The sequence below is a fragment of the Solea senegalensis genome, linkage group LG4 (genome assembly GCF_019176455.1).
Source record: "Solea senegalensis isolate Sse05_10M linkage group LG4, IFAPA_SoseM_1, whole genome shotgun sequence".
In the NCBI taxonomy this organism is placed as follows: Eukaryota; Metazoa; Chordata; class Actinopteri; order Pleuronectiformes; family Soleidae; genus Solea; species Solea senegalensis.
The window spans coordinates 3,255,966-3,271,753 of record NC_058024.1 but is presented as its reverse complement, the minus strand read 5'-3'; the positions used below and the strand labels follow the sequence as shown (position 1 = coordinate 3,271,753).

The 15,788-nt window shown below is 40.5% G+C and overlaps 1 protein-coding gene across 3 annotated transcripts in view; it reads left to right on the top strand.

The window, feature by feature from the left end:
- The window catches only part of slc2a9l2 (solute carrier family 2 member 9, like 2), a 121,356-nt gene that overhangs the window by 81,051 nt on the left and 24,517 nt on the right, over nucleotides 1-15,788 (top strand). For all 3 annotated transcript variants that reach the window (XM_044024826.1, XM_044024828.1, XM_044024827.1), the window contains exon 12: nucleotides 10,721-10,848. In XM_044024826.1, coding sequence (XP_043880761.1) covers nucleotides 10,721-10,848 — 128 coding nt within the window. The remainder of the gene's footprint in view (nucleotides 1-10,720; nucleotides 10,849-15,788) is intronic.

Sequence of the window (15,788 nt, the reverse complement as noted above, 5' to 3'; positions counted from 1 at the left end):
AAGGTCTGTCATAAATCTTTCTCGATAAACTTGGAGCTGGCAGGATGTTCTGAGGACACTGCACTTCTTTAAAAATTAGCTTCACTTTCACTGTCCACATGAATATGAGTCTTGGTGAAGTTTTTTATCGTATTGGAATTATTTTTTGAAAACAAGTCCCAGAATGGGAAAATCTTAAAACACCAATATGGTTTTCTTTCTTTAGTCGCCCTGGCTTTGTTCATTCTGTCTCTTCCTGTGGTTGTTTTGGTGTAGCAGCGCTACTGTAACAAAGGAAACAAATAATTCAGTGAAAACAAATACCAGTTAAATCCCAAAATATAAGAAAAATACACAATTACTATATAATTATTCCAAACCCCCCGAAATGAACTGGATTAATCATTCCCCAATAAGGGAAACACATAACAAAGAAAATATATAGCAAGAAATAAAAATATAAAATAGCAATGATTGTACTCTCCTGACAGAAATTTAGTGTCACTAAAAGCCTGAGCCTTCATCCAAACCTCCAGAAGAAGAACATCAGAAAGGAGGATTTTCAACAAACAGAACATTGGTGCAACATTTTAAGACAGAAACGTCTTCACCCAAAGGGTAGAACTCAAAAACAGAGCTATGTGGTGTATGCAGGGAAATTTAATGAGTATCATGAACTTTACATTGGGAAAAAACGAACAACCACTGCATAAATGCATGACAGCACTGAAGAGCCAGCTCATCTGGACAGGACTCAGCTGTCCACTTACATCTGAAGGGCAAAGGATCTTGTTGATGAGAATGTTGGCATTCTGGTCAGGAAAGATGGATGGTTTGAAAGAGGAGTGAAAAGAGCCATCGATGTTAATCCACTAGCAGACTGTGTCTCTCAGGTGGAACCAGTGCTGCGTTCCATTTACATCGATAATCGGAACTGGGAGCGACTTCAGCCCCGGTTCCCGGAGTCCCAGTGGAGAAGTCAGAAATGTGAAATGTCAGCCGAGCCATTGTTATGTGTACGATGAAGCAGAAGTGCTATTAACAGTTAAAGTAGCGGTTGGTGGCAGCCATCTTGGAATCTCATCTCAGGGTTGGTGAGGTCTCTGAGTTGGAAATCTATTTTTCTTTTCTTTTCTTTTTTTACCTTTATTTATAGAGGTAGTCTCATTGAGACACAATAACCTGTTTCAGACAAACATACAGATTAATGTTGAACACATGTTGGAGTCTGGTGCCTTGGGATAATGTATGTTGTGATTTGGAGCTGTACAAATAAAATTGAATTGAATTGATTAGTTATGGACACAAGTACAGTAAAAAGTGCCAAGCGGAGCAGATTAAAATGCTAATGAAAGGAACAAATATCCAAAGATTTTTCAAGTGTCCCCATAGAATCAAACTGGACAACTGCAGATCATGTTGTAAAGTGTTTCAGGTTGAAAGGGCAGAGTAAGGAAATGCCTTTTTGCCAAGCTCTGAAGGAACACTGAAGGTAATAAAGGCGTAGGAGGAGGTATATGAGGACAGCAGTCTAAGGATTGATTTATAGATGAAGTTGTACCCATGTAAAGGTCTACAGTACGTGTGGGTAACGATGACTAATTGACCAGAGAATACAGAGTGCAGTGGCGGGTGAGGTGTCTACAGCCAGTTATGAATCTTAGAGCTCTGTGGTAGACGGCGTCCAGCATCTGTAGAGAGCCGGCAGTGGCACCCATATAAACAATGTCAACGTAGCCAGTAATTGGTAAGGAAGTGGCAGCTACAAGCCTTTTCCTAGTGTTGAAAGTAAGACATGATTTGCTCCTAAAGAAGAACCCTAGCTGTAGTTTCAACTTCTTTAACAGGTTTTCAATACAGCACCTACAAGAGAGATTTATCTGCCTAGACCGGTTGGGGTGAAAGGAAAAATGGGATTAGTGACATGTTTATAGAACTACAATGTCTTCATACGAGCAGCAGCAGATATATACCAATGTCAACTTTAATTATAGCATAATAATACTGCTGATGATATGATATAAATGATGATAACAATAACTCAAAACTGGATCTGGATCCTGCAGCCTGCAAGATGAGGACAGAGAGAGAGAGGACAGGAGCAGCCTAACTAAGAAAGGGTCCAGGTTTCCCTGAACCAGCTCTAACTATAAGCTTTATCAAAAAGGAAGGTTTTAAGTCTAACTTTAAATACAGAGAGAGGCTCCGCCTCCTGATCTATCACTGGAAGCTGGTTCCACAGGAGAGGAGGAGCCTGGTAACTGAAGGCTCTGCCTCCCATTCTGCTCTTACAGACTCTGGGAACCACATGTAAGCCTGTATTTTGGGACCTATGTGATCTGTTGGGGTGATAAGGTAAGACTTTTAAGTGGCATTAAGTGTCATTAAGTGCCTTGTATGTGAGGAGGAGGATTTTATATTTAATTCTAAACTGTACGGGGAGCCAGTGTAGAGAAGCTAACACTGGAGTGATATGGTCTCTCTATAAACTTAAACTATCTTTGTTCATTCCTGCAGCTTTGTTTACTCGACAGCATGGGTGCTGTTGTGCAAAATTGCTCATCTGCACATTATACCTATACCGTGGTCACAAATTAGTATTTTTTGTATGTCATGACCTGTGCCCTGTGGAATAATAACAGCTTGGCCATGGGTTGCCAATAACATGAGCAACAACAACAACAACAAAACCCACCAAGTGTGTATGGGATCTCAGAAAATGGAGGCATCACTGAATTTGAAAGCAGCATTGTGTGAATAAGTCTGTAATTACAATGTTTTCCACATGCATGAGTCGGGAGAGTTGCAGTGCGAACGCGTCTAACCCTCATTAAGCAAAAGCAATTTGGGGGCTGTAGACTTTTCCTGCCAATTAATTTCAAAAGCACAAATGATCTCAGTAATTAGGAAAAAACGTTATTAGGGATGTTAATGACTGACACTCAACTCAGTCAGGGACACACTCGTCATAATTAAACCATTTATTGCGACAAATAGAAATGCAGTTAGACATGGATTGCTCCCTGGATTGGCCAAGAAGTATACAGGACCCCCCATACAAGAGGAAACTCAACAAGACTTGAATAAATTTTTTTTATTTTTATCTTGTCCCTATTCTGTGGATGGGTGGGGGGGTCAGTCATTTAGCAGTAGGGCATGGCGATATGCACCAAAAGTCCTATCCCGATATATTTAGGTTGAATACCGATATACGATATTTATCCCGATATTTTTTCCGCAAAGTGAGAGCTGTGAAATGAAATGTCAAAGCCAAATATGAGCAGTTTTATTAAAAAACTCACTACTCAAATAACAATAAAATGTAAACATAAACACTGTATAACAACAGGAGTGCCTTTAAAAAAAAAAAATCAAAGCTCTGTAAGGTACACGTTTGAATAAAAAAATATCTTAAACAAAAAAAGCCTATAACCTAAAATAGGCCAATCTTTTTCTGAAATAAATATATTTATATGAGAAAAGTGCAATATCAACATTGTTTAGTTTGACAACTATAAGCTTTTTGAACCTGTCCTGTTCCACTGTTGCAACAGGGACCATGTCTTTGGCAATGTGAAAGGACACCGCTTTTGTTATTGCACACCACTTGTCGCTTTCCTTCTCATACGGCGCGCTGCGGGAAAACGAAGCTTGCAGTTAGATTTGTTTTGGGGCTGGAGCTTTGTTAGGTTGTGGACGGCTTGCGCCTGTGGCTTCTGCAGCGCGCAGTTTCACACACTTTAAGTGGTGAAAAAGATTCGTAGGGCTTGCCTGGAGCAAGGATCACAGCGTGAATTTGAACTATATATCGATATATGCAATATGGTCTAATTCCATATCGCATTTAAAAATATACCGATACATCTTATATGGCGATATATCGCCCAGCCCTATTTAGCAGACGCTTTTATCTAAAGCGCTTTGAGACATCAAGACTAGAAAAGCGCTATATAAATACAAAGCTTTTTACCAAACCATCTAAAAAGGAGGAGGCTTGAAAATCAGCAGCAGCAGCGGTGTGAGGCAGCATTGGTGTTGCAATAAATGAGGGAGGAGTGTTATTTAAATGAAACACCTTGTGATTGGAGGATGATACGAGTGGATTATTCAAGCATTCAAGGATTATTCAACCCTCATTTTTTTTATTTGAATAATTTACTGACTGTTGTTAATGTGCAACGATGATCCTTATTTTTACAGATTGCAAAGATCTGAAAGAACTGATTCAAGTTCTGCGATACCCATGTCTGCTGCTGTCACCTCTGACCTCTACAATCATTTATAGTGAGGGACACTTTGCTTTGTGGCTACAAACTCCTCCAAACTGTTTCCTCTAACTTTTCTCCGCCTTCCTCATGCAACATTGCCCTTACCGTAACTGAACTTTAAATTTGACCTTGGCGTTTGTGATGGGTTTTTGTATAAGACAGTAAATATTAACACAGAAGTTCGAAAAAATGGTAAAAGTAGCAGTGTTTGTAAGGTGGCAGCCATCCTGGAATCCCATGTTGGGGTTCATGAGGTTTAAATCAAAGTTCAAGAACGTACCGACTACAAATGGAATGCACCATTTCAGCTGTGGTCTTATTTACTGATATCGAAGTATGAGCATATATTTAATATGAGCTTCTTAAACACAAAAGCTCCTCCTGATTATCTACAGTAGAAACATCTCTTTTTCTCTTTCTTCCACGAGAAGAGTTCTTCATGCATCGATCAAGCCCATTTTTCTTAGCTGCTCCTCTTACTTAGTTAATTAATTCAAGCAGGATCTGAAGATCAAAGCTGTGCTGTTAGTCATGCTTGTGTCCATGATTCACTGGCAGTGATTATAATCCCTGGACTCTCTGGAACTGTTGTTTTAACAACCCTAATGATTCAGTCAAGGCCATCTTCTGGAGGGTTATAAACATCTTTAAATGAGACCTTAATCTTTACAGCACCATCAAACATCAAGCATCTGCCTTGTGTGTTATCAACCCCTCCAGTGGAAAAGCTATGTGAGGCAGTGATAGCCAATCTTTGCATAGATTTACAATACAAAGATGAGTGATCCACTGCACCTGAGCATTTTAGGAGCTTTACAAGCTTGTGTTTCAGACGACACAAGAGAGTATACACTTCATTCAATTATTAATGTCTATGCGATTATTTTTCATGTTTTGATTCATTGGAGGTTGGTTAATTTACGGCATAATTGTTACTATTGACTTATGGGATCGCTTTGAGTTTGTTTTTCAATCAATTTTGCAAGTCTGAGAGATTAATACATTAAATATTGGTCCAACACAACGATGCGTGAGCCATTTCTGATCCTCTTGCGATGAGGTCATTAAACGTTAAAGCCATACTTCCGTGTGGAATGAACCATTGCAAGTGAAAAAGGTGAAAACTGTCATCATAACTGCAATGTGCTTGCAGATATTAACAATAATATGTCGTGTTGCATTAAAAAAAAGCCCTCATGTGTGAATGCTTCTATGTGTGACATTATTTTCTTCTTATGTAATGTGTGTTTATTTAGAGTGTCTGTGCTGTATATTGCAAATACAATATTCAGCAGTGGAGTGAAGTAATGAGTCACTACTACAAGGGCACTAGCTAATAGGAAACATTCCAGTTTAATGAAACAAATGTGAATTATTTACAGCTCATAAAAGCAAAAGTTAGGAGAACTTTATATGGTGTTGAAAACACAGTTTATAATATTGGCTGCTGCCATTAACAAAGTATACTGTACAAATGATGTCAGGAGAAAGTGTGAGAGAGAAAAATGGCCTCTGATGATGCTCTGCTCTCTCACCGCTGTGCTGACATCAGGGTCACAACAGATCAAGGCTCTGACACTAGTAGTGTGTGTGTGTGTGTGGCCATCCACCTGAAAATGTGGTGTCTCAGGAGGTCAAGCTGAAACAGAAGGCAGGACATTCATTCTTGTCACAAATGCAACACCAAAGGAGAAAGAACCACTTTATATTTAGAGAAAAGTGAAGCAGCAAAACACAGCTTTCTTGGCATGCTCCGATTATTCTTCCGTCATGGGCTTCTGTGTCTGCATGAGACAAGTTGACTTAATGTTGGTGGAAATGAATCTCTAATACACAACATGATGCAGTAGAAACAACCTTACAGTGAATATTCACATATTAAAGCCCACATAGACCGGAAGCTCCAATTAACGCCGCGTTTGTGTGTGTATCTGCGTCATGACCTCGTTTATGAAACCCTAAAGCTTCAGAACAAACAGTTCAGCCACTGCTGAGAAAATAGTGTTGTATTGTTTTCCTGGGCTCTGCGAAGCGGATCGGCACTTCCTTAATTTGATGTCGTCATCAAAAATCCTCACCACTCCTCTGACCACCGTAGCGCCTCCTGGTGCGGGCACATCCGGTTGCGTACATTCAACCGCAGAAGAAGAAGAACTACTCTCGTTGTAGCTGCTGAGATGCAGAGCACCCACCGTGCCAGAGGGGGAGCTGTGTATCTGAGAATTACAATCACAACACAGTCCACATTCTAGGGGTGTGGTTTTGGTCTGAAACAGCGCGGCTGACGAGAGCGTCAGTGAGGAGATATTTTGATCGGCTCGTCTGCAGCGATTAGGAGGTTTTTAACCATGAAAACAAGATCATATATGTAAGTAGACCTCCATAACTAACATATATGTGTGATACAAGCATTCTATGTCACCTTTAAGAGAAAACTGCAACATCTGGAGGACATGATATTGGTCCAATATGGCGTTTTGTTACAAAGCAGGTTTTTATTTCATTCGTCAGATTGAATATACACTCATCAGTGAGCTGCTATGGTCTTTGGCCGGAAGGGAAACCTGCATCATAGTTTCCCTCCATGGACACACGCTGGCCAAACACTATACAGTACATTAGTGTACTCCAGCCGACTGAAATGGCCATGAAAGACTAAAAAGATGAATTTGGTTTGACATTGAACATGCTGTGTTACTAGTACGCTAAATGAGTCCTTTAATTTGAAAAGCTGAAAACACCCTGATAGACCATTAGATTTCTAAACCTGAGGCACTTGTCAGAAGGCAGAAGCCCAGTTGTGCTCATGCGTTGCAGTTGCAATTGATATTCTCCGTGCATGCAGAGTGTGGCAGCAGATGTAGCTCCAGTGTTTAATGAGAGCCGCATTATGTAGTGTCGTTATATGGATAGTAAAGGTTTCATCTGTGGACTTGTGAAGGCTGCTTTAACACAGCATTCATTTGTTTTGATGGAGCAAAACATTTCAATGTCCAACTTTGTTTGAGATGAACTCCCTAGAATGGCCACTGAGGCAGTCAGCTGTCTGCAGACATCCACTTTAAAGTGATATTTCAGCTTGTTAGAGGTAGACGTGCGCTTGCATGAGAAACTTACACATAGACAGCGCTGCAGTGCCGTCAAGGGGAACCAGCCGTAAAACATGGAAGCTCAGTCTCACTGAAAACACAGACAAAAGAGATTTTAGCCACTTGACCGGAGCCTCACCTCATAAACTCTACACTGCTAAAAGCCTATGATACCTTATAAATCCGATATATTCGATATTGTCCAACACTTAGTTTCCGATGCTGATATATACAGGCTTTTTTCCCACCAAGTGTACTTAAGTGTTACTTTATTAAAAGACCTTCCATGCACGTCTTGAGTTTGTTAAGCCTAAACCTTCCATTCGACCACGTCTAACCAATGCTCACATACAGCTGCAGTGGGCCCAGAAACGCGTGAAGACTCATTTCCAAACAGTCTTGTTCACTGATGAGTGCCGTGCAACCCTGGATGGTCCAGATCGATGGAGTAGTGGATGGTTGGTGGAAGACCACAACAAGAAGGTGGCGGAGTCCTGGTTTGGGCTGGAATCATGCGGAGAGAGCTGGTCAAACCCTGAAGGTGTGAAAATGACCTCTTAAATGTGTGTGGAGTATCTGACTGACCACTTTCTTCCATGGTACAAAAAGAAGAGCCATGCTTTCTGTAACAACATCATCTTCATGCATGACAATGCACCACCTCATGCTGCAAGGAATACCTCCGCATCATTGGCTGCAATGGGCATAAGAGGAGAGAAACTCATGGTGTGGCCCCCCATCCTCCTCTGACCGCAACCCTATTGAGAACCTTTGGAGCATCCTCAAGCAAAAGATCTATGAGGGTGGGAGGCAGTTCACATCCAAACAGCAGCTCCGGGAGACTATTCTGACGTCCTGCAAAGACATTCAAGCAGAAACTCTGCAAAAACTCAAGTTCAATGGACGCAATGATCCTATGTTATAAAATGTAACTTGACCTGTTAAGGTGTTTTTACTTGAAACTTGACTTTCTCAGTTCTTTACAACCTATAACATGTTTTGAAACGCTGTTGTGTGTCATCATTTGGAACGGTGCATTTCAAGTTTTCCATATTTGAAAAACATACTGTTATCATTTAGGACGTTTGTACAATAACGGCTGAAGACTTGAAAACTATGCTGACTGTCATTTGCATCGACTATTTAGGAAAATCAGAGAACAAGAGCATTTGCATAATAATGTGGAATGTGGCGTAAGCAGTTAACCTTTATAGCCATGATCCTATTATTGTGTAGCAGGACATGTGTTCGGCTTGTTCACCTACTTCTATAAAATACTATCGTATACTGAAATTTACTGTTTAGGACCTTTGTACTCATCTGGGCCGCTGTCCATTGTTAGCTACAGAACCACATTACATAAATACAGTATATGTGTTATGTAAATAAACAGCCATTGCTCACAGTGTGCCAGTTCACACCCAGACACATTAGCATGTGGATTAGGGGAGCTGGGAATTGAACCCACACCCTTACCTTTGTTGCTCTACCAATGAGCCACCGCCACCCAGACAACGACACTCAACACGGTAGCCTTGTATTGCTTGTAGTGATCTTGTATTTTAATAGAAATGATTTACAACTTTTGAACTGTTGCCAGGACGAGCATAGAGACGAGGATTTTCATTCGTCCTCTACTATTTTTTAAATTCACTTGATACTAGCTTGTTTTTGGAATTTTGGAACAAAGCTGTCAAACGGCAACACAAAGCAGCACATTTATATTCCTTGTGTATTGTAGCTATAAGCAGGCACACATTTCATTGGCTAAGCCTTTAGTGTGCTGCAGGTAGCTGTGTTTTCCATGTCTCAGTCTTTTGGTAATTACTCAGACTTCCTCATAGGGAGCGACAGAGGTTCCTCACTAAGTGCAGCGTCACAGTGAGTGTATTCATGTTGGTCAATTGGTAGCTTTTGTAAGGCATGAATTATTTGAAATGCTATGCGTATTCACTTCCACACAAATGTTACATGGAGAGCATCTGCTTCGAGTGAGCGGCACATTTACCGAAACACAATTAGAGTGGCTTTTAAGAGAGGAGGAGAGGGAGGGTTTTAATGATGTCATAAAGTGTACAGTGTTGCTGTTTGCTGAACAAAAGAGGAAATAGCATGTGGGCTATTACTTTGGCATTTCACGGTGGAAGAGCCTTTCAGAAATGTTAACAGCGTTTTGACACTTACTCTCCCAACTGAGGACGTATCCTCAGGGGAAGCTGAGCACCTGCGCTTCATATCAGTGACCATTCATCTCTTTTTGGCTGGTGACTGGTGTCTCATCATATTTAAGTAGCCGATCATACTTTCTGAACTGTGAGCCATCTGTACAAACAACACGATGACAAACATTATTGTCAGAGGCAATTTTATCTAAGATGATGCTTGGCGTTGTTGTGAGCATTTGTTTTCTTCCTTGAAATGGTTTGGAGCTAATTAACAGTCTTCTCCGAAGCAATTATGTGACGAAGATAGCCTGCAGTGAGGCTTGAATTCAACCTCTGCATCCTTAGAAGCACAAAGTGTGCAATTCTGCAACATGCACTGTAACTGAATACTATCTCCACACTTTTTACAATACTATATCAGCCCAGCCACAGTTTATTCAGACAACACAGTGCAGATAAGACATGACTTATTATAATGATAATCTTATCAAAGGCATGAGGCTGCAGGGGAGTTTTCTCTTTATGTCTCTTCATCATTTTATCTTGTTGTAAGATAAACGTGTTATTTTTTAAAATGTATATAAATACTTATGTCAGTGAGTCCCGGTCTCAATTGTCAAAGAGATCATATCTGTCTCTAACTCCATGTTTTGTCACAGCTAAATAGATATCATCAGTTGTAACTGAGGGTTCAGAAAGGTGCATAAATATGACATCCTGTCCTGAAACATTAACACATCAGCTGTTGTTGTGCTACCTTTTTTTTTTTCCTTTTTCTATCCTCTGAGGAGAAGTGGTTTCATGGCAACATCACGTCCACAAACATTATGAAATGTTATCACCGGAACAGTAAAACAAAAGAAATCCTGCACTCATCCGTGGAGACAGATACGCAGAATATGTTTTATTTATTTATAACTCTTTAAATAATGTACACAGGGCACACTGCACAGTTTTCTTTTCTAATGACTGTAATGAAACTCATGCCCATGGAATATCTCGTCATCATATTATTGACAAATCTTCTTGGAGACAATGTAGTGGGTGAGTGAGTGAATTGTGTCAGACATTACTGTCTAATAGGACTACAGAAAAACCATACACAATAAACTGACCTGTTTGTACTTGTGTGGTTGCTCAGAGGAAAGCTCTATGTTTCTGTTCCTCTCTGTGAAGGTTTAATGTGACTCTCTCTCTCTCTCCTCTGCCTCTCTTTCAGGCGGCATCCCCTTCATCCTGACCGGCGAGCTGTTTGAACAGTCCTACCGTCCGGCTGCTTTCATGATCGCTGGCACTGTGAACTGGCTGTCCAACTTTGCTGTGGGTCTCCTGTTCCCCTTCATCCAAGTGAGTTACTACGTTAAAACCTGTCCGCATACACAGTTACAGCTCATTAAAGGTAGTCTTTAAAGGTCCACTTTGTCAGAATGAGTGACATCCGCTGCTGTAGAGTCATGGCAAGCATAAAAAGTGACCTCTGTAAGCAAAGCTCTTGTCTTAAATACATAGCACAGGCTTATTCCAAGGTCATTTTTAATAAAAGCCATCACACGTTTACTAAACACAGCATTCATATGTGAAGTATTCTGTCAGCACACCCTGCACATTTATAACTGACATGATACAAATGTCAGATAAATAAGATTAGGATTTGCTCTCAAGGGAAAGTTTAACAAACCAGTTAAAAAGGGTGTAAAAGTCATTTATTGGCAGAAAACAGAAAACACACAAAGTGAAAATACATTCTTAACACATATGAATTCTAATTTCTGTGAGTGACATCCTTGTTACATACATTTGATGTATGTTTGTATGTAGGAACCTCCACCATGCTTCACTGTTGCCACTCCTCTCCGCCCCAGTTCTAATGTTTTGTGTGTAGTTGAGGTTCTTGGTGATTTATTCATTTGGACATTTGGACGTGACATGTTTTTCATCTGCCACACATCTGCCTGTTTCCATGGCCGACCACTGTGTCTCATTGTTGCCCGAGCTTGACCGGCACGTCTTGAAATCTTTGCCCGGGAGAGAGCTCGCTGATGTTTGCAGAACCTCCCTGTGTCTTCTTGTCGGACTGTCAGCAGAGTCTGGCTGTTCCTTACTCAGTTTAAAGCCTCCGACACAGATGGTTCGGTTTCAGTTCATCACTGTGTTTCAACCTACATATGACAATGATCGTCATTAGCACCTGTGGCATTACAGTATATAATCAGAAACTTGACTATAATCCTACAACAGTAGCTCAATGGTAGAGTGTTATATAAATATTTACCATTTACAAAAAAGGTTGTCACGATAGGTCACTTAAAAATAAACAAATAGTATTCCCATTTGTGAAACGCATTCTTACTGTCACATCTTTATAAACCTTTTGCACAATATTGTGTCATAGACCTTTGATATATTGACATTAACGATGTATATTGCATTGTTATTGTTACTGAATAATTACCCTGCTCTTATATAATGTGTCACTGCACTGACCACCTCAGTTTCTTGCACACGCGATGTTCTTTCAATCAACGATAATTGAAAGTGACAGCAGGGTGTGCTGATCATGGTGACACAACACTGGAGCTGTGTGCTTGCACAGAGATAACAGTCGTCAAGAAAAAGCAATTGAAAACATTGTAGAAATCTATCAATACCTTCACCAGCTTCCTGAGTGCAAGTGCAAACAGGTTAAAGTTCATGTTTAATATTAAGTTTCCTTGTTCAGCAAAAACGACAATGAATTCAAGTCTGTTTTATTGATCAGTTTGGCTGAACCAACAAAAGTCCCCAGCCTAATTCACTATGGATGGCGTGTCACTGACCTTGTCCTGAAGGGGGAAACTTGACCATTGTAAGATAAAGTAAAATTCTCAATATTGATGGAAAATGTTTACGCTGCCTTTTAGTAGTTGAGCATTCCCGGTCTGGCACCTTTGCATGATCTCCCCGTGTCTGCGTGGGTTTCCTCCAGGCTCTCCAGTTTCCATGTGTGAATATTAGAATGAGAGACACGTTGTGGCTCCGTCGCAGCGGCTCCGATCAGCCCTCAATCTGACCTTGCAGTTTCAGTTGTATAATGACAATACATTTCCTTTCCTTTGAAAAACCTGTTTAAATGTTTAGCATCATAAAGGGAACAACAGCAGAGCCCTGCTGCATCCCTGCCTGTAGACGATCTCTGCATCTCTGGCTGACAGTTAACCAGAAATAGGCGAGTCTTCTTTATTGAAAAGCAGGAAGAGATTGTGCTCATAGCAAAATAGTTTTTTCCTTCAACTTTGACTGGATTCTCACATCGTAAATGCAATTTTTAATACGGTCATGTTTGAAAAACAGGTTCCTCTCATTGAACCCACACACCACCTTCCTCCTCATAAATGCTGTAGCAGCAGTCTGAGTTCAATCTAACGGACAGTACTCGTATCATATGACTGAGAGTGCTTTTTAAACTTTCCAAATACTTTAACAGAACCAGATAAAGCCGTCCTAAGTTTCTCTAATTTAAGAAAATACAGCTCTTCCTCTGTTCCTCTCTTCTTCTAACGTAATAGTACCGATCATCTGGCTGAGAGAGTCGAGAACGCTATCTTGGATATGTCAGACTAAGCAAAGAGTTTTCCTGCTCTACAACATATTACATACAACATGAGGCTTTATCAGGGAATACTGTGACTTCTGGAAAAATGTACAGCTGTTTGTACAGATGGTGCAGATGTGATGACGGGCTGAAAGAGTGGAGTTACTGCACAGATGAACGGCTTAAACTGCAGCAGCACACAAACTGCTCTGAACACAGTGATTCATTTAGTGCCGTCGAGGACACCAAGTCTGGAAAGGGTGTAGTCTCCTCCAACAAGAGCAGTGACCTATGGACGTAGGTGAAAATGCCTCCGTACGCAATCGCATACATCAGCAACCAGTGAGACCAGTGATAAAGATGACGTCTGCGGAGCGACTGAACATGTGTCAACAAACGTGCTTGTTGTAGTTCTGCAGGAGCGATGGCGATCTGGTAATGGCATCTAACAACTTGTGCCCGATGGAGCTCCATATGAATGTAGTATTAGTGGTGGTGATTATAAAGGGACTTCTCCTGTGTGAGAATCCTTGGTGGACTGTTGCAGCAGATCATATTAGCACTTTAGCAATTATAAAACAACAACAGCTGAAACAAAGTGCTGTAACAGAGATAAATAAGATAAGATAAATTAAAATGACATCATAGGCCTAGACAACAAACAATAAAACAAAAAAAAGACTGTAGAAAGTATTCATAAAAACAGAAATGAAAAAGTCATACAATAAAACTAAAAAAAGATAAAAAAAAAAACAATGTCTCATACTGGGTTGAAAGCCAAAGAGTAAAAATGGGTTTTAAGATGTGTTTTAAAAGTGGACAGTGAAGGGGCGTGTCCAACATGCTGTGGAAGAAGAAAAAGCTCTGTCCCCTCTGAGCTTCCGTTTAGATTTTGGTATCATTTAAGCATTTAAAAACAAATAATAGGATTTTAAAATCAACCCTAAAATGCACAGGCAGCCAGTGGAGTGAGGCTAAAATAGGCGTTATGTGTTCCCTCTGGAGACGTGAGAGGGAGGCATGATGCTCCGGGAAGGCTCAGTGATCCATGCACTCCACTATGCTTTTAACATCGTGATCCTACGCGCTTCGTAATGCACTGGACAAACTGGCCATCATGAGTTTTTCTCTCAAACCTAACTTTATTATTAAATGGGGAGTTGTTTCTAGAAAGGTGGAAGGGTCCACAGTCACGTTCACACCACAGTGAAACCTTTTTCTCAACCATTAACTAGGCTGAGAAAAGCTTTTAAGCCACTGAATGTGTTCCACAGTGTGTCTCTTACTCTAACTGGGATTATTTATTCCACCAGTCGGCTGTAGATTTGCGAGCCATACCAAAAGCTTTTTGAAGGGTGGTTGCACGAGGCACATAGTCATTACTGACTGTGCCGTGAGCGCCCCCTGCTGCTGAGAACCAGCTTGAGTCTGCTGTTTATCATGGCGTGGACTTTGTAATAAAATAAAACAACTAACATGAAGTCTTCTTCTAGCACTATATCGCTGGAAGGTCGTAAAATCCACATCACTGCCTCCTGTATATCGGGATGTGACAGAGGAGGACCCGCAGAATAATATAAATGGCTTATTGTAATAATAAGGTAATCAAAACATTTTCAGGGGATAATACGTTCATGAAAACATCGTTTAAATATTGTATTCTGACTGTTGTTCAATTTCAAAGCACAACTGAATTAAAGCACTGAAATTGCAGTCTTCAGGATTGCTAATTGTGTTATGACATATTGCAATTATACATGTTAACACAATTATTATTATTATTATTATTATTAACTCAACAGTCAGTGTAAGTTCCCTTACACCAGGGGTAGGGAACCTATGGCTCGCGAGCCAGGTGTGGCTCTTTTGATGATTGCATCTGGCTCGCAGATTTCGGCTTTTCAGATAAAACATAAAATATTATCACTTGTTTTAATCCACCCATCGATTTTGGAAGTGGAGGAAACGCAAGTGAATGACATAAATGCAGCACCGTTCTATTCCCTGGCTTTGGATGAGTCAACAGACGTAAGTCATTTGTCGCAGTTCAGTGTGATTGCAAGATATGCTGCTGGTGACACACTGCGCGAAGAACCAGAAGTCGCATTAATGGTGAGTATTATAACAACATTATTTAAAAGAATAAATTCAGAGGCTTATTATACTCACATTTAGTTAAATTCAGTCTTAAAATATATTATATGGCTCTCACTGAAATAAATTTGCAAATATTTTGCTTTCATGGCTCTCTGAGTCAAAAAGGTTCCCGACCCCTGACATACATTATCTCAAGGCACTGTACATAGACAACATCAAAGAGAGCAGAGAACCCCAACAGTTCACACAATGAGCAAGCACTAGGCATCAGTGGAGAGAAAAAACTCCCTCTTAACAGGAAGAAATCTCTGACAGAACCAGGCTCAGAGATGTGCGGTCATCTGCCTCGATCGGTTGGGGTGAAAGGAAAAATGGGGGACAGTGGAGAGGTGGGGGACAGAAAATGGGGGTAGAGAAAGGACAAGAGGGAGATGAGGGAGAGACAGAAGAGAGAGAGGGAGACCAGCAGCAGATACACAACAACTGTATCAGGTTACAAGTTTATACAGTTACTGATATCGACTTTTTAATTACAAAATAATAATAATGGTGACGATGAGCGTAGTCTTGGAAACTGGATCTTGATCCTGCAACCTGCATGATGAGAATACAGAGAGAG